Source organism: Ursus maritimus, unplaced genomic scaffold (genome assembly GCF_017311325.1).
Source record: "Ursus maritimus isolate PB19 unplaced genomic scaffold, ASM1731132v1 scaffold_11, whole genome shotgun sequence".
NCBI classification, from domain to species: Eukaryota; Metazoa; Chordata; class Mammalia; order Carnivora; family Ursidae; genus Ursus; species Ursus maritimus.
The window spans coordinates 13317297-13337703 of NW_024423453.1; the positions used below are offsets into that span (position 1 = coordinate 13317297).

The following is a 20407-nucleotide window of genomic DNA, read 5'->3' on the forward strand; positions in this document are numbered from 1 at the left end:
TTCTTCTCCTAATATATCCACATGGCTTCCTCTTGTCTTTGCTTTAGGCCTTTATTCAAATGTCACCTTTTCAATGAGGCCTTCTTTGGTCATTCTAAAATCACAGACCCTCCCCCTAACAATGCTGCCTGACTTCTCTACTTTATTTTTTCCTAATAATTATCATTATCTAGCATATGATATATTTTACTTGTTTATCTTGCCCTATGCCTACCTCTCCCACTGGAATGTAAGCTCCATGAAGATGGGAATTTTAAAAAATTTGATCTACTAGTCAGTGCCTAGAATAGTACCTAATACATGCCAGTTGCTCAATCAATATTTGTTGAATGAATACACTAAGAAGAAATGGGAGAAAAACCAGGAGTATGTGGTTTTTTGGAATCAAGAGACAAAGCTTCTTGTGTTATAATTGTATTGTATGGTGACAGGTGGTAGTACACTTGTGTGCACAGCATAGTGTATAGAGTTGTCAAATCACTGTACTGAACACCTGAAACTAATGTAACATTATGTGTCAATTACACTTCAATAAAAAGAAGAAATCCTTTCTAATACTGAAGATGCATTTTTGACTGAAGATATTTGTGTATATTTGAGATGTACTGAGGTTGTGTTTGCATGGCATAAACATTATTTCAGCCTCAAGAGTTTTGATACAAAATAAGGGAGCTAAAGCTCTCCTAACCAGCATCACTTCTTGACCCACCGTTGCATATCATGGAATCAAGAGATAAGAATGGAGAATGAATGGTTAAGTTAACAGTGGTGAAAGGAACTAAAATCCATTACATTCCTGCCATGCGCCATGCATTATACTATGCTATCTAAGCAATATTTGCCACATGACTATGATATACCATCACTATCTTAAGCACTGGGTTACAAAGTGACTTAATCTACTAGAGAATAAAACATTAGAGTCTTGTTAGAACAAAGAGATTGAATACATAATAGATGTATTATACGTTTAAACACAATACAACATAACCCAGAAGAGCAAGTGACCCAAGAGAAAGCACAAACTACTTGGGAAGATCAGAAAAGGTTACAAGGAGGTGAAACTCCTTGTAGATGGAGGCTATTGAAAAATCAATGGAAACGCACCAAGAGAGCTCATCAGGTAGAAGAGAAAGCCTATTGTTAGCAAAACTTCAGGTTCCAAAACAATGAACATGAGCAGAGACCGAAGAGCCTACCAACATCAAGCCCAAACATAATTTTAATATAATCTTGTCAATCATATGAAATGAAAACCAGGAGAGAAGAGCAAGAAGGCTGGGACTGCAGTTGCCTTACAACTGTTGCTTCATGTTTGGAATAGAGAGCAAAGAATGGAACAATGCCTGGTTGTATGTCCTATAAACACACTGTGACTATTGTCATCACCCCACCTGGCAAGATTTGTGTCTTGAGAGACAATACTCAGGTTATTATCTCCTCTCTTCCTTCAGATGAGAGGGATGGGGTTGAGGTAGACTTCCATTCCCCAGCCTAAAAGTGATTTAAGTGATTGATTAGATTGTAAGAGGAAAAGGAAAAAAGAGGATTCCATGATGATTCCCGGGTTGGTCTGCAGTGTAGGTAGTGATGTCTACATTCTCTATATGTCTATATGGGGAATTCAGGATGAGGGCTCATTTGAGAGAAAAGACAATGAGCACAGTTTGGGATATGTTAATGTTATGCTGTTTGTAGGACACCAAAATGGGGGTTCTAATTGCAATTTGGAAATACAGGAGAAAAGGCCGGGAGATAGGTCAGGATCAGCCACTTATGACTGTCTTAAATGTAATTTCACAAACTGAAGGGGCATAGCCTTACTAAGACTAATGAAATTGGGAAGTTGGCATGTCTGGACCTACTCAGAACCTGGTCCCTTGTAAATTTATCTTGGTGATGGCATGCTGGAGACCCTCCTGATGGCACCACCTGGCCCTGATACCAAACCTTACTGCACATTTCCTTTTAAACATTGCATGTCACATACTTCTTTCCTCCTACCAGGATTTTTCTCCAATGACCAACCATCATAGACCTACATCTATCATGATGTGCACCACTCCAAATCTCAAATTATCAAAATTCTTATTGCTTCACAAATGAATATTTGTTTCTCTTTTATCTCCAAACATGTTCAAATTTCCTCTTCCAAAACATGCATGCACACACTCTCACACACACACACACACACACACACACACACACACACGCAACTTATTTTCCTTTTAGCGACTGAACTCTTTCTCCCCTTTAGTTCATGGCCAGTCCTTTCAAATAAATAGTTTCCATTTGCAGCTTACACTTCCTAACCACTCATTATTGTCTTAAATCCTTTCTATTTGGGTTCTGTGACTACCACATTTAAAGATGTCTCTATTCTGCCAAAGACCGACTTCGTGACAACTCCAACGATCTTTTCTCATTTGTCGCTCTCTGTAGAAATTGACAGTGACTGGAAATTCTCTTTTCTTTTGAATTTTGCTCTCCTGGTTCTTATCTAATTTAATTTTTTTCTTATTCATTTTTTTACTCTCTTACTCATTCAATGAACATTTACAAGGCACTGAATTTTTTACTCTTAACGGGTGTCATAGTTTAATGAGATAAAGTAGTAGGTGGGTGGGATTTAGGCAGACTCATGGGAAACCAGCAAATTAGTGGACATTTGAATGGTGAGCAGATTCAGAATATGGAGAGTTATTCCTATTCATTTATAAATGCCATTAGGTTGTGATACCCTGACAAATCACTTTCACATAGGGTATATACTTCTCAAGTACTCCAGAACCTTCACTGTTTGTTTCCGGTTGCTTTATTTCTTAGCAATCCCTCTTCTGATCTACAAATGCTTTATTCCTGTGCATTAATACCACAGCTCAAGTCATATCCATCTTTTTCAATTAAGGAGCCATTCTGTTTTTTCTTGCTGTGTGGCCTTTAGCATGTGATCTAACCTCTCTTGCGTCTCGCTGGCAAATGGCAATTAAGCTATTGTTTTGCTTGTCATCCTTTCACATCTTTATGCTACAGTTAAACTTTTGATGATGATAATAATAATAATGATGGTTAACACTTATTACACACTTAATATGAGCCAGGCATTGTGATAAGCACTCTGCCATGGAACTGCTTTATGACAGTGATGCTATGGTTGTCCTTTTCTTATAGTCAATGCTGCTGATACTCTAGCATGTGATACATAGCTGTGAAATCCAGATTCTGTCACAAAAAACTGTTGACTGTACATTCTTTAAAAAACTTCATGTTTTCTTTAATGAACTTTGATTTAATTAGGTCATGCTAAATTTGTATATAAAAGCAGAAGAATATTTTCTTGCAGGTAAGAAAACTGTCAAAGAAAATGCTTCCATAGACTGTAGGAAAAATACAGGCTGGCTAGAATCATGAAAGGAAATGTGACAAAGTTCTGGATAAATGCTGGGATTATGCAAGCAGAGGAAAAAAAATGATTTGCGGGTTTGCTTTGGCAACTTGTTTCTTAATATTCCTGTATATGAAACTTTCTTTCTTTCCAAGTTCCCAACCCTATTACGTGAGCCGTCCTTGACAAGCTGGTCATCGGGTTCTGTTTAACTCTCCTTTTCACCCCAGTTTACCTTAAGGCTTAATTTAAGAGCCTAGAAGGAAATGCTTAAGCAGGAGAAATAAATTCGCAGAGGAAGACAGGTAAAACCCTGGGTTTGCCTATAAATGGATTATTTTGCTAGAGCTGGATTTGATTCTTATTTTTGGCCCTGAAGGTGGTAAGTATGTTTGCGTGTGTGGTACACTGGCCAGGAAAGGAAGGAGAGGTCTGCACGGCAAATGGCACATATTTCCATTTGTTTATATCCAGCGCTTTAATAACTTTAGTATTTGCACAGCTGAAGGAAAGGAAAGCACCCTGAGAATAGACACCATGAGGAACTGTAGAAGCTTGCAAACAAGAAAAACATGAGTTGGGAAAGGGCCACAAATGTTATAAGTAAAAAGGACCCCAGCCAAAATAAACTGTGTGTTAGGATGCTCCATTCTAAAGGGAATCGATAAGGAGCACATTGAAATAACTATTCTGACAGTTCTCAACTCTGCTTCTTTATTTTTGTTATGAAGACATCAATACAGAGATATTCAGAGATTGGGAAGATAGACATTTCTGCACAACATAGTGAAAATACAAAAGCCTTTGGATCAGACAAAACATTAGCAAATGTTAATTCCATCTCTATCATTTCCAAAAATGATGATGCATGGGGGTTTTACTTAATCTCTCAGAATGTCAGTTTCCTCCTCTGTAAAACAAGAGCAAGGCTTAAAAATATGATGAAGTAAAAAGTTGTTTTGTTTTTTTAAGAAAAAGCTCTTGTCCACTTTGGACATCATATTTTTTCAGTTTCATATGGTTTTACTTCTTCCTCTCTTCCACTTACTTTAATTTTGATTTGGATCACAAGCACTGCATATATGTGTTTACGTGATGCTGTTTAGTACACATATACACACAATTTGGGGGACTTGATTTCTCCTTTCAGATTAAGGTAAAACATCTCACCCTCGATTTACAGGCGGAGTAGGTTACGAAAGTATAGACCAATGCGTGACCAACAGCCCCTGCCTAGCAAACATTAACTACAGGTGGCTGTAATAGTTCCTCTTACCCCGGTAGGTGCCCTTAGGTCTTTGCTATAGTAGGACCAGTTGCAAACTCCCCTATTTGTCTTGTACTGTCTCATTTTGGCCAGTGGGATGATCAACACAGCACTGCTTATAACTATTCTGGCCTTGCTATGTCTGGGTAATGAGATTGACTATAAGCTGGATCTTCCTCGATGTAAAAAAATAGAAACCATGGAAGATATTGCAAGCCAATTAGCCATAAGGAGAATAGATAGGCCTTTCACACAAACCAAAACCCATGAGTCCTTAGACAGTCTCACCGTCTGTAAGTTTTTAAAACCTTTGTTATCCTTTCTCTCCTCCCAGGGCTAGCACCATATGTGACACCCCAAAGGCTGGTAAATAACTGATCGTCCTATCAGATTTGTCATTTAACATTAGCCTGGCAGCTGCCCTGTTTGGGTTATGTGTGCAACCTTCCAGAACTGAGCCTCAATAATGGTGATATGTTGTCTGCCCACCTAGCAGACAGTCAGTTCCCACATCCTGGGCTCCCCCACCCCAGGATCCTGCCCTAATCTCTAACTGCCCACGGTCACCTAATATAGACTGAAAATGGGACAAGGAGAAACAGAATCTAAAAACAAGTGCTCAGTCAGAGGAAGATCAATGTAGACCTTGTTTACCACTTGGCTAAAGGGCTCATGTTTACCACACTGGCTAAATAAGGTTGCCTTTCATGGTCTTCATGGTGTGGATTTTTGTTAGGTGGTATATTGGCAGTGAAATTCACCTTATTTAATCTCTTTTTTCTTGTAGCAAGTGGTGAAGGAGTTGGAAACACACTGTGGCAGCCCAAGCAATGGAAATAGTTTGGTTATAGTAACACTGACCAGTTGTGCCATAAACATCTTCCTCACTAGCCTCCCAAACACCAAGTTCTACCATTAGAATCCCATTATTTTGCTTATAAGAAAAGAGTTCATCTTTCATTGTTAACACCATTCAATTTAAAATACTTAGGGCCTTGAGGGAATCCTAAAGTACTATTCCACTTAAATTAGGGTTAGGAAAAAGCATCAGGGATAAGAATAATTAATAGGGCAAGACAAGTGTAGGCACTGAGATCCTGGGGGTAGGAAAGATCCCTTTCTGGTACGGAGTGTGTATGCGGCGCGCGGGGGTAGGATGCGGTCCTGGGTCTTGGGGATGGGAGGAGGGTGCTGAGGACAAAGGAAGATGGCAATATGACAAATGTGAGGGAAGTTTAATCTAGAGCCAGATCTCTGTGCAGATGAAATAGAAATATATTAACTGTGACTCAATTTAAAATTTAAATGTATTGGCTTTTGGAATGGACCATCTGAAAATGCTTTATAAAAACCAGTAAAGTTCTTTTCTAACATTTAGCCTTGTCATGAAGCACATGGATAGCATACACTGCCTGAAAGTTACAATACCAATGATTTGTTCTTTCTTCTTTTCAGAACAACAATAACTCAGAAACCAAAGATATGTATGAATGAGCTTAAAATATAAGGCAAACAATTTTAAGTATAACTGAAAAACAAAAACAAGTAAGGTGTTACATTCTTTAAAACTTTTAAAATTATTTAAATTATGTCCTTTCATTTTAGGGGTGTCTGGGTGGTGCAGTCAGTTAACCGTCTGACTCTTGGTTTTGGCTCAGGCCGTGATTTCAGGGTCATGAGATCAAGCCCTGCATCAAGCCCTCCATCAGGCTCCACCCTCAGTGTGGAGTCTGTTTGGGTTTCTCTCTCCCTTTCCCTCTGCCCCCCACCTCAAATTAATAAATTAATTTTTTTTAAAAATCTCCTTTCATTTTAGAAATCAAAGTTAACATAACAATTATTATCTGCCGAGGACACCAATTCAACCTGTAGAGCTATAGAACACAAAATTAGAAACATATGAAGGTGGCCACACAGGAAAACTGGGTTTTTCTCAATGTATTTTTATTCTTTACTGAATAATGCAGTTGATTGTTCTAATCCTTTCATATTGCAGGAATAATAATAGTAAAGAAAAAAATTAATATTCATTAAGCTTTTATTGTGTATCAGAAATTTCTAAAATTGTTACATGTAAAATGTCCATGACACGATGTGGTAGAAACTGTAATCTCTATTTTATAAATAAAAACTAAGAGTTTAGAAGACTTAACTAATAGCATACTACAGTAAATGCTGGAGCCAGGAATTTAAGGGCAATTGGAGAATCTCAGGAGGGAATTTAAATTCATTTGGCTTTGGCAAAATGGTTTCTTTGGTACCTAATTAATATCTTCAATGCAAACATTTGCTTAGAAGCAATTGTAATAGGTTAGCTTAAACCTACTACTACCTTGAACCATGATCAGGCACCAAAAGTGTAACTATTTCAATCTCAATCAAAACAATTTCTCCCATAAATGGCCACCATCTTTCCATATTCATTACTCTTCATTTATTACAATCGTATTTTCCTCCCAGGTGTTTGACATAATAGGAATTAAGAGAATTCCAAAATCATGTCAAACCTTTAATGCATTCCACAATTAATCTCCAACCCATTCATTTATTCATTCATTCCATGAATATTGAGTGCCCACCACATACTTGATGCCTAAGCCTTTATGGAGTTCTTTGTATTTTGGTAGGAAAAAGAGACACTAGATAGATAAAATAATGTCTATATGTTCTTGTGTCAAAATCTGGGGGTTGTCACACAGTAACCATTTATCTCCTTTGTCAGTAAGTTAACTTCTGAATTTTAGCTGGGCACACAGCCACACAGAATAAAATCCACATTTCCCAACCTCTCTTTAACTCTGTATGGCTATTTGACTAAGTTCTGGACAAAGGGATGTAAGCAAAAGAGATCTGAGCACTATCAGGACATGTTTTGAAGAAGAGACAGTGTGCTTTTCTTATCACTTTTTCCTTTTTCTGCTAACTAAAATATGAACATGCTGGCTAGAGCTGGAGTAGCCACTTAGGCCCAAGGGGACTGCATTTTAGGGATAATGGAGCAAAAAATTAGAGGGTAATTGAGCCCCCTGATGATTTTGTCAATCACACCAATCCTAGATTATTTACCTCTGGACTAAGCTTATATGTGGGAAAAACAAACTTCTTTTTAAAATTTCTATTTTTGCAGTTTTTCTTCCACTTTCATTTGATTTTAATCTTAATGAAAAATAGAAAGAAAAATGAAGCATAATTAGGGACCAGAGAATAGCACCATGTGATATTTTAGACAAGGTGACTAGGGAAGTGCTTTAAAAGGAATCAATATTTGAGTGGAGTCCTGATTGCATGAGAGAGTAAGCCATATGGGTAGAAGAAGAACATGTTACAGCAAGCAGGAATAGCCCAGAAATGGGAATGTTTCTTCTGTGTTCAAAGACCAACAAGGAGGCCAACAGGGCCTACCTTCCAAACCTGTTATCCTGTCATTCTCCCAAATAGGAATCCTTGACTCCAGACCTTGCAAAAATTAGTCAACTTTGTAGGCACTGTTCTTAATAGGGTCTCTTCAAAAAGTATGACCCAGTTATGAGTCTCAGCTTTTATTCAAATAACTTCATGGCTCAACCTTTAGTGCCACTTCCAAGTGTTCCCCCATTTCGCCTTTCAAATATTATCCATTTTTCTGAACCTAGCATAAGTTCTCACTCCTGCTTAAGTAATGGCTCTAGTGATCCACCCCACATTGCTTTCTTCATTCTTGAAACTCCATAGATATTATCGCCCATATTTTCATTGTCAAGGTTAATGATCTATCTTTCTGGTCTAATTCACGTATGTGTCTCTTGCCACCTCAATTATGATGTAGCATAAGATCTACATCTTAAAAAGTTTAAAAAATTCCTTTTGGCTACTATCTCCTCAAAGAGAGGTTGCTCCATAAAGACTTTCTGTATGTTCATTCAACCATCTCACAAACTAGAAACACAATGGAGAGAACCTAATCTTTCACTGTTCCTCCCTTTCGCCAGGAAGATATGAGTAGCTGAAGTATTTGGTGCTATATATAGTCAGTTGATGTCAGCTGGATGCCAGTCTCTTCAGAAAGGCTCAGTCCCAGTTTGAGTCAGAGCTAGGGACCATGCCGTCCCAGGCTCAGGGATAAAAACCATCGGGCCCAAGTGCCATCCATATTCCATCTCCACTCTTTCCTACACAAATTGGGACTCATCCCTGCTGAAAAGCACAGTCTCAGAGCAAGGTGAGTATATTGTTTCCTAAAATGTTTTATTAGTCAGTTGTCCAAGGAGGTTCAGAGTTATGACTCATAAATGGGCATTCTTTGCTTTAAAGGGCAGCTGTTGATGCTAATATTAAAATGCCACCACCAAAGAGTTCTGGTTTAATCTAGTGTCCTTTCTTCATTCTTACAGTTTGTTGGAACTGATGTACTGTGATGCTGGTACAAATGAAGGCCAATAAGGAAACAATGACAGATTAAAATAAACTGTGGAAAAGAAAGAGGGAGGGGAAAGGAGGCAGCTCTTTCATTGTTTCTCATTGCCTGGTGACCATTGTACAAGTGTATAGATAAGACTGGGCCTGAAACTCTGAGTATTATCTTCTGTTCACTGTGACATTGCCTGTCAATGAATAACATGCTCTGTCACCAGACAGAGAATGCATATTAAAGTCACTCAGTAGAAAGCAGTCATAAATTCCTAATAAAGAACAAAGATGCTCTCTTTCAAAAGGATGATTATAAAACACTCCAAATGAGTTCTTCACATTGTCTCAATAGCATTCCTTTATTTTCTACAGGGAACAAAAAACCATGCTTTCACACAATACCATGGTGAAGCAGAGAAAACAGCAAGCATCAGCCATCATGAAGGAAATCCATGGAAATGGTATCAATAAAAATCCTTTTTTAGCATTAATTTAGCTCAGCCTTAACAAAGATCCTTCCTGATGTTATTTAATATTCTATAGTTTACTTCCTTTAAATTTTTGCTATTCTGTCATAACAAACCTGGAGCTCTAGGGGGTGTAGAAAAGCCTATGGTAACTAATCCTTTTGTAGTCATCCTTTCTCATCTGAAAGCTATTTTCAGATCAACAACTGCTCTAAAGGAATGAAGCAATCTGACAGCTGATGTACATTCTGCTTGGCTTGCCTTTCACATTTCACATTATAAGTTAATATCACTCTCAATTCCTTTTTTGGGACAGGTCTCATACTTGTCTTCATGGTCCAACCCACATGGCAATCTTGATTTCTTTTACCTTATATTACATAAAACATTAAAAGTATATTCTATCATCCTTTTTGCACAAAAGCTGTTAAGTTGGAATTCATATTGTGAATTTCTTTCACCGTGAAACCAGTCATCATATTTAGTAATTGCTTTACTAAGATATTTTCAGTAGAAATCTACTTTTATTTATAATGTCTAGGGAAGTATAAAGTTTAGGTAGTCTCAAAGCATATGACTCAAAAAAAATTAATATAAATTAGAAGCAAGATGATATTCCACTCTCCTTTTCCTTAAGTTCTGGCAAATAACTCTAGAAAGCAATGCTTTATAAATTGCATTTTGATTGTCATAAAGGAAAGTCAACTTAATGAGCCAAGGAGAGCATCAATTTTAAAAGTGAATGGGTAGACTATCCAGATGCTTTTAAGGGCTGATTTGAGCCATTCCAGATATATCTGTGGAGTTTTCAGAATGCCTCCTTATTTCCCCTCCATTGACAAGGAAATGTAACCTTTCACCTGAACACTATTGAGACCTAGAGGCATGAGATCTGGTGGGGGCAGCCGGGAACAGGGGTAAGTATAGTGTTTTCCTATTTCACCTTCCATAAAGCATACTGCATAGAACCAATCAAAGATTGTTTTAGATACTCCCTATACAATGTAGTCATATCTAAAGAGTCCTGTTGTTAAGTTTCATTTTCTATAATATAAAATTAGCATACTGGATTCAACTTAGTTTCCGTGTTTTACTATGATGTCAGACTAGCTTGGTATAAAGCGAGAATAAATCTGAATCAGATTCCAGAACTAAACTTGTACCAGTCCAAAGTTGAAAAATTCACACATCTTTTACATTTTTATGTTTCTTTATATATCCTGCTTCAGGTAGTTTACTTGAAATTGTTTTTATAGTTTTCCTGATCAACAAGGAAAACCTAGATGAACACTTGAGTTTGAGAATAAATTATTTATCTTAAAACTGGACTTGAGATAAGTTATTTTTTTAATTGCATTCTACTCATGAATCAGTTGATCCATTTAATGTATTCCCAGTTTAAATCATGTGTCGGATTCTACTCTATGGTAGTCCTGACATAGACCTACAAGGGTAAGAATATCTTTTTCTTATAACTTTTGTGTTTATGAAATATAAAGAAAAAATACAATTCTATCTCAAGGGGAAAAAAACCCTCCAAACTATTATCTTACCACCAGTAGGTCCTGGCCATGTAAAGGCTGCTGAAGCCTCCCTCCCAGGTCACGGGTAGATATCCAGCCCCTTTAAGTGGAGTCACATGCTCTGCCTGTGTTTGGAGGTCAAGTATCCAGATAATGCAGGATGATCGCAGGCTTTCTTAACTCACCTCAGATAAAATAGCTGTAGTACTTTATGAAACAGCTTAAATAATTTCCCTCTCTTATTTCCTCTGACATATTCTATGGAACTTTACTATTTGTATATGACATGGTGTCTAGAGATCTAGAGCTAGGGAAGTGTCGTGGACACAGAGATGAGACAGACTGCAACGAAACCTTTTTGGGAATAATCCTCCAAACTTTCAAATACTTCACAGCAGTAAAAATCTGGGTAATTTAAGATAGAGCATGCAACTGTTTCAATCTTAATTATAACACTTAGTAAATCAAACTTGGGTTGGCTTTTCCTTTATAAAACTGAACAGAGAAGGATGTTTTCGAAGCCCTTCTCTCACCTCCTTCCCCCCTTGTGCATCAGGATTTTTTTTTCTTTTGTACGTTACAACTCCTTTATTTTTTATATCACTTTTCAAAAACATTTAGCCTGGAGAAGAATGAAATGTGACAATGAGCTGACTAAATGGGTTGTCTTTTAACACGTACTGGAAGTTCATTCCGGTTCTTGTCATCTGGGAGAGACACTATAGTGGTGAGCCTTTGAGATCAATCAGTAGGAAAACATAAGAATCAAAAAGGAGAGTTTTACATCAGAGTACTTATTCCACCCGAAGGTGAAATAACCGCAAAGAATTAATGAAAAATCCTACCCATCTAGACTAAAATACACAGAACTGGATAGAATGAGTAAAAATGTAGATAACTTCCAACCTCTACTAACTACGCCCCAAATTGTTACTTATTACAGATCCATTATGTTTTTGGTGTCAAATTATGTCCCAGCAGCAAATATACCACACTCCCAACAAATAATTAATAGAAAGTATCGCCTGACACTAAGGCTCTATACTTTCACGTCATTGTATCACTATATCATGATCACAATCATGATGCTCATCATCAACATTAGAAGGAGTAGAGCTGATGATAGTAGTTGTCTTGTGTTACTGCTGTGAAACAAAACTTCCGTGCTTTATACAGAAGTAAGAGAACCATGTTGCTACCACCTAACAAATGCTATTCTAAAAGACAGACAAAAATACAAAAATATTTTGTCATTATCCATGCATGAATTAGTTGTGGGGGCTCTGTGCCATTTGTGCCTAATTAGTACATCTTCTCTGGTATTAATCCTGTTCCTCTCTCACTCAGTAACTCTTTCAGACTTGAATACTGGAGGAGGGAGAGAGATAGAGAAGCATAAAAATGATAGGGAGTGATAAGTTGACAGAAAGAGAAGGGGGAGTGAGAATAGAAGAAGGCGATGCTCTCTAGAGCAAATGACATCTGTCCAGAAGTGGTGGGGAAAATGAACTGGAATGAAAATAACCATAAGAAGAACAGGGCATACGCTGTCCCCCGGTCTTACACACAGACATAACTGACAGGTTAAAAGAACTTCAGAAACAGGGAAGACCACAGTGCCTTGGAAGGCTGCTGCAGTCACCCTACAGTTTTTTCACTGGGGCTCTGTGAGGGCTTTTCTGGTATGTTTTTTGTTTATGTTTTTAATTTTTCCCTGCATGACTGGTGAACAGCTTTTCCCAGCACACAGAAGACTGTTTTTGTGACTTCAGGAAAAGAGTTTAGCTTTGTGGTCTGAAAACAGGAAGCCTGGGTTCTAAATGGAGTGTTGTTGTTGATATGGTACCAGGAGCCCTGGGTTCCAGACCAGACATCAGATTCCTCATCTGAACATGAGGAGGTTGGATTTGCTGATATGTTTAATTCTAAAATTCCATGATTCTAATTCACTGAGCTGTGTGCTGCAGTCAAACATCAGCATATTTGAGTTCCTCCAATAACAAAGACAATGATAATATTGACATAAATTGCAAGGGCACTTTGAAAAGTATAGAGTATAAAATCTAGAAATTCAGACGGAAGATTATGTGAAGACTGCTTTTGCTTTTCCTGCATCAGCATATCTTAAACTATAATTTATTAATCAGGCCATCAATGTTAAAATTAGGACACTGAGAAGGCCTTAAGTACCACATATCAAATATGGAAGTTGGGGGAGATAAAGAACTTAACCTAATGCTTCAGTGTACAAGTTTATTAGTTTTCCTTGGTCTAAATTTTCATGTTAACATTCCATAGCCCAAGAGAAAAGCGTGTTTTTTTAAATTTGTTGTGCAGTAACATCTTGTGGATTCACAGATTTTCTGAGCATGCCATAGTTTTCCAAACTTCTGATAAGGTCCTTCAGAAAAGTAGCAGCAGAGGGCTAAATTCTAGCTACTACCCAAGTAGATATCACAGTATTAAGTCCAACCATACTATTCTATCATCCTGGTTTCTTTGTTGTCTTTTTCACTCTAATATGCTGTACATGTGTATTTCCTAAACAGTACTAAATGATTGTGTAATTCAAATTGTGCAATTCAATATATTGGTAGTCTCATTTCTTAAATGTTTATAAAATTACAGTTATTAAATGATAATATTTTAATAGTAAGTTTTTGAAAACTCTATAATAGCTGTAGAACTCAAATCAAAGCAGAGATATAAAATAGGAAGTTAAAGCATCTCAGATGGATTTCAAAATCAACTTTTTAATGTAAAGAAAATTATTAATGACCTTTTTATCAATTGTCTTTTCAGGCATTATTCAAAATCACAGTCTGGACTATTATCTTTTACATAATATGTATATATGTATGTTACATTTTTAAATAAAGCATATTTTATGGACTATTATTCAATCCACTTACGCCAACTATCTGTGAACAGGCAGAAGAGACCTGTGAGAGCAGAGAAAATCGTTGGCCTCAGGCTTCTAAGTAAATCAATAGAATCACCCTAGAGCAAGTCAGTTTTGGTTAACTCCCCTCCACTGGTTTTGCCCATTCTACCATAATTGCAGCTGCCAGGGAATCATGAGGAAAGAGGTTCTTTTTAAAAGATTTTTTGTCTTCCTACAATTATGTGTAAATGAGTTTCTTTACAAACTATGAATTAGATTCACTGATCTAACTAAATATGTAGCTTTTGGTAGGATCAAAATTTCACATTAAATATGTCGAACTACCTGCATACACATAAGTCATTTGATCAAGTTTCAGAACGTTAGCATATGAAATAAATGTGAAAAAAAGAATGTTTCCTTTTGGGGTAACTTAAGTCCAGTGTTTGTTTGAAAGACTATGCATTAATGTAAGATTTGAAGAAGGAACTGATCACATTTTCAAAGATCACATATTGTCTCAATAAAATGCAATTTTCCATTTGGTTTCTAATACTCATAGTAATGGGGCTCCACAATATGAAAGATAGAAGGAAAGTATACTCAAAAATCAAAATATTCGAACTTTTTAATGTAAGATTTTAAATCTTAATTTAACTACAAAAGTATTGTACATTTGAGGATACTACTGAGGAAGAATATTGGTTAACACTTATTTAATATTTCTAGCAGATTAAAAATTGTGGGTTTTTTTGTGGAAATTACTTTGATTATGGCCAAGACCCTTGGATTATATGTCTGTATCAATTTATAATTAGATATTCAACTGTTCATAAATAATTGTTGATTCTTGTAATAGTAGCAAAATACAATATATCAAGTCCTATAAAATTTTTAAATAAAGGGAAAATTCTGGATCACTATAAATGACATCAATAGGAAGGTATGCCTAGCAACATTATTTTCAATAGATGATCTAATGCCACAAAGACAACCTTCTAATCCATCAAGGCAAGGATATGTATCCTGAATAAGTTATATCATTTATCAGGCATCCAGATTAAAAACACTGTTAAGACCCTGCAGAGGGGTTTGCAATAAAGGGCAGGGAACAGCTGAACTTAGATTCTGTGTGCTCAGTTGACAGTGTTCTTCACTCTGAAGGTTTAAGTAAAGTGTTCATACATTAGATTCCCCTCACAGATGGTTTGGAACTCCTGCTCCAGTTATAAATTTAACTATTGGAAAGGAAGGGAAGAAAACCTTAGATAATTTAGATATGTCTTTTGCTGTTTGTTTGTTTATGCAAAATATGTTGACTTCACATATTCCTGTTTAGTACCTTGCTAGTAAATACCTAACAACTGGTTCTTTGGGGCGGTGCTGGGTAGAATAACTTGGTTTTTAGAGTTTGCCAATTTCTATGGTATAAATACACCCACCACAGCTGATTTCAAGCTACCGTCAAGAAGGCACTGAAAGGAGATTTAGGAAAATATGTGCAGTAATACATTATATAGTATTTCCACCATACACATACAAACAGATATAAATAACATCAGGAGCATAGATAATAGCAAAATGCAGTAAAAAGACTTAGAAAGTGATACTTTTTGAGTATTTATTGTTTTGTTTTTAAATACTTTATCTAATTATTAAATTTATATAATTCACTTTTAATTAGGGCTGTGTTTACTGAAGTTAACTACTGGCTCACAGAATTCTTGAAAATTTATCAGTCAATTTTTGTGAGCCAGTAGAAGCTTGTCAGCCTAGTGCTGACTTATCATCCAGAATGATAATACTGGCCCCAGGGTCCCAGGGTCCTTAATACTTTCAGATGGCCACTCAAAGCCAGTAAACTCACTGTGTATCACAGAGTAGGCGGGAGAAAATGTAGGCTTAGAGAAAGTAGAATGGAGTATGAAGAATAAGAAAAGGGGTTGAGTGTCCATTATTTTATCCTCCTTTTTCCTTTTTGTCTCTTATTTCTCCTCTCTCATGATACAAATTTATTAATAATAACAGATTGTGCCAGCTGATTATTTCTTTGTATCCCTGACATCAAAGGTAGGTAAGTTCCTCATGGCTCTTACTGAACATCTATTCCTTATAGCAGCTTGAGTGATGGTTCCAGTGCTTTGCTAAAAAGGAGTGAATGTTTCTTATGAAACCAGATGAGTCTGTGACCAGTGGTATATCCATTTTTGTTATAGCTCTGTTCTCTGCTCTCTTTCCTCTTTGAGGCCCCCACTTGCGGGCTTTTAGGCTGGACTTCCTCACTTTTCCTTACGACTCCCATCTTAATATATATGTTTTGGACCTACATCAGTGAGACGAAGATCTGGAGAGAATAACTATATCAGCATACTTTTAGTTGAAAATAAGAGAAAGTCAGAGGCCAACTAGCTTAAACAATAAAGGAAATTTGTAGCTCACATATCTGGAAAGTTCAGAGGTGATCTGGTAGGGCTTCATCTAGCCACTCAAGTATGCCGCCAAGCATTTTCTGGCTTCTCTGTCTCTGTTTTGATTTCCTTGGGGTAAGCTTCATCCCAAGCCTGGTTCTATCATTCTATCAAGTACCCGCTAACAGCTTCCTGGGCAATATACTTCCCTGCTTACATGCATCAGAATAAAGAAAGCATCTTTGGCACAACATTCGCAGAGAAAAGTCCTGATATTCATTCTCATTGGCCTGGGTCAGGTCTTGTACTTGTTTCTGAACCAATCACAAAATCTGATCAACTCCGGTCAAACACACCCCAGAAGACTACTGTAAATCATAGGGGCCAGCAGGATGGAATCTACTTAAGTCATGTGGAATCAGCTAGTATCGGGGGAGGGGGCATTAGGAAGAGGGAAATGAGATAAAGACATTTTCTCAAATTTCAGTCCGGAGTCACAGAATTAAACTTATGCCTTAGCTTGGAATTTAGAAGGTATAGAAATTAATATAAGAATATGCTATTCCTTTTTCTAACACCTCTATTTTCATTTAACTGTTTGTAATCAGTAACAGAAATGGGGAGGAAGAAAAAAGTTGCATTTCTGTTTTGGTTTCTTTATGGAAAATATTTGTAGCCTTAATTGTAAGGAGAAAGATTCCATAACTATGAAGATTGTCATCTCTGCATTTTCTAGTGGCTGCCTGTTTGGGGGCATTTTTCATTTCCTGAAAATATCCCATTAGAAAGGTTTTTCGGGAAAAACCTAAATTGGTTTAAAAACATTATTTGTAATATATAATTACATTATATAGAATATGTATTTCTAGAAAAGTTTAATGGAAAAAATCTGTAGATTTTGATTTTTGTGTTACTATTTCATTCTCTCTCTTTCTTATTGCTAATTGAATTGTTTTGAGAAGCATTTAAAGAAGGAGATTCCCCCTTCCCATAACTGCACTAAGTATAAGCAATACTGTTTCTTCTATCCTTTGTGATCTAAAGGGAACTTGTGATTTTTATTATAGAATCAAAAAGTTGGGCACCTGTGTGGCCCAGTTGGTTAAGGGCCTGCCTTTGGCTCAAGTCATGATCCCAGGACCCTGGGATAGAGCCACACAGGGCTCCCTATTTGGTGGGGAGGCTGCTTCTCCCTCTCCCTCTCCCCCACCCCCTACTCATTCTCTCTCTCTCTCTCAAGTAAACAAATAATTTCTTAAAAAAAAAAAAAAGGATCAGAAAGTTGAAAGAGCCCACCCTGTCACTCTCTCTAGAATACTGAAGTATATATTCATAGATATGCTGAAAAATAACCTAACTTCTTCCATGTTCCAAGCACACAGTAACAAAGATTTCAAACACTTGCAAATAAATGAAGGCAAACACTCCTTGTACAACTCAGCAGGGCTGGCAAGCAAATCCCAGGCAACTATTATAAAACACCCTCATTTACTTTGCTCTTTTCCTCCTATTCCTTTTTCATAGGCAATCTCTGCCATCCCTGGGGATTTGTAAAGCATAGCTTTTTCCCCCCATACTGGAGAGCAAACAAAGCTGCTCTGTATTGTATTAGAAAGGGCTATGAATTTTTTTAATTAAATTTTATTTTAATAATAGACTATTTTTAGAGCAGTTTCAGGTTTACAGAAAAACTAAGCGGAAAGTATAGAGTGTTCCCATATACCCATTCTCCTCCCAACACATGGTTTCCCCTATTATTAACATCTTGCCTTAGTGTGATATACTGGTTATGGTTAATGAACCAATATTGATACACTATTAAAAACTAAAGTCCAGGGGTGCCTGGGTGGCTCAGTTAGTTAAGCATCTAATTCTTGGTTTCGGCTGGGGTCACGACTTGGGGTCCTGGGATCGAGCCCCGCTTTGGGCTCTGCATTCAGTGTAGAGTCTGCTGGAGATTGTCTCCCTTTCCCTCTCCCTCTGCTCCTCCCCTGAGCGTGCACACACACACACACACACACACACACACACTCTCTCTCTCTCTCTCTCTCTCCCTAAAATAAGTAAATAAAATCTTAAAAAAGAAACAACAACTAAAGTCCATAGTTTACATTAGGGGTCACTCTGTGTTGTATTGCTTTATGGGCTTTCATGAATGCATAATGTCATGTAACTGCCATTATAGTATCATAGGGCATAGTCTCACTGCCCTAGAAATCCCTTGTACTCTACCTGTTTATCCCCGCTCCCTCCCCACGAGCTCTTGGCAACCACTGATTCTTCTACTGTCTTCAGAGTTTTGCCTTTTCCAGAATGCCATGTAGTTGGAACCATACAGTGTGTAGCTTTTACAGACCGGCTTCTTTCACTTAGCAATTTACACTTAAGGATTATTCATGTCTTTTTATGGGTTGGTAGCTTTTTTTTTTTTTTAGATAATTGCAGTTCATATGCAATTGTAAGAAATAATACAGAGCTGTCCCATCATGTACCCTTTCCTAATTTCCCCCAAGGTTACGTCTTGCAAAGCTATTGTACACTATCACAACCAGAATATTGTCATTAATATAGTCAGGAGACTCCTGCCAATTACTACTCTGCTCTTTATTTCTCTCTATATATATTTTTTCATTTCAAGAATGCTATATTAATTATATATACATATACATATACATATACATATATATATATATATATATATATATATAAAAAACCTTTGGGGATTGGCTTTTTTCATTCAGTGTAATTCTCTGGAGATAGAGCCAGGAGATGTATGTTTCAATAGTTTTTCCTTTTTATTGCTGAGTACCATGATGTGGCTGGACCACAGTGTTTTAACTATTTACTCATTGAAGTATGTCTGGATTATTGCTGTTTTGTTTTTAATTAAGAATAAAGTTACTATGAACATTTGTACATAGCTTTTTGTGTGAACTGGGATAAACGCCCAGTTACTGTTAGTTCTATGGTAGGTTTTTAACAGAAACTACTAAATTACTTTCTAGAGTGGCTGTACCATTCTACATTTCCAATAGCAATATATGAGTGACCCAGTTTCTCCACACCCTCCCCAGCATTAGGAGCTATCACTATTTTTCATTTTAGCCATTCTAATAGTGAGATCGCATTATGGTCTTAATTTGCATTTCCTTAATTTGAATTGACTGATGATGTTGAACTTCTTTTTGTACGCTTATTTGCCATCTATATATCCTCTTTGGTGAAATGTCTTTTCATGTCTTTGGCCCATGTTCTAATTGGACTGTTTGCATTTTTACTGGTGAGTTTTGAGAGTTCTTTATATAATCTAGCTTGTTGTCAAATACGGTTTCCCACTCTGCAGCTTGTCTTTTCATCCTTGTAAAAGTCTTTCTCAGAGCAAAAGCTTTTAATTTTGATGAAGTCCATTTGTAATTTTTTCCTCTAATGAATTGTGCCTGTGGTGTCATGTTTAATAGCGTTTTGCCGGGCCCTCGGTCCCAAAGGTATGATCATGTAACTTTTCTTCTCTAGCCTATTAATACAGAGGAATATATTGATTTTTGAATATTGAACCAGTCAGTATCTCTGGAATAAACCCCACTTATTCATGGTATATAATTTTTTTGTATATTTTTGAATTCTAATTACTAATATTTTGTTAAGGATTTTTGCTTCCATATGCATGAGGAATATTGGTCGGTAGCTTTGTTTATTGTGTGTTGTCTTTGGTTCTGGTATCAGGGTAATATTAGCTTAATAAACAAATTGGGAACTGTTCTCTCATCTTCTATTTTCAGGCAGAGATTATGAATTGGTTGTTAATTCTTGAAATGTTTGGTAGAATTCTCCAGTGAAATTATCTAGCTCTGAAGATTTCTTTTTTGGGAGATTTTAAAACTGTAAATTTGATTGCTTTATATTTATAGGATTTATCAACTTATCTACTTCATATTGGTGAGATGTGATACTTTGTGCTTTTCAAAAATTGGTGAATTTTTTAAAGTTTTCAGATTTATGTGAATTTATGTATAATGTTGTTCATAGTATTCTCTTATTATCCATTTGCTATCTACAGTGTCTGTAGTTCCTTCCTTTGTTCCTAACA

General features: G+C 36.7%; 1 protein-coding gene across 1 annotated transcript in view; it reads left to right on the forward strand.

Annotated features, from left to right (window-relative positions):
• The first annotated feature begins 8696 nt into the window (after positions 1-8696).
• Positions 8697-20407, forward strand: part of MYOZ2 (myozenin 2) — a 38409-nt gene continuing 26698 nt past the window's right edge. Inside the window, exons 1-2 of the mRNA XM_008689466.2 lie at positions 8697-8850; positions 9411-9499. Of these exons, the coding sequence (XP_008687688.1) occupies positions 9424-9499 (76 nt within the window). The 5' untranslated portion in view covers positions 8697-8850; positions 9411-9423. The remainder of the gene's footprint in view (positions 8851-9410; positions 9500-20407) is intronic.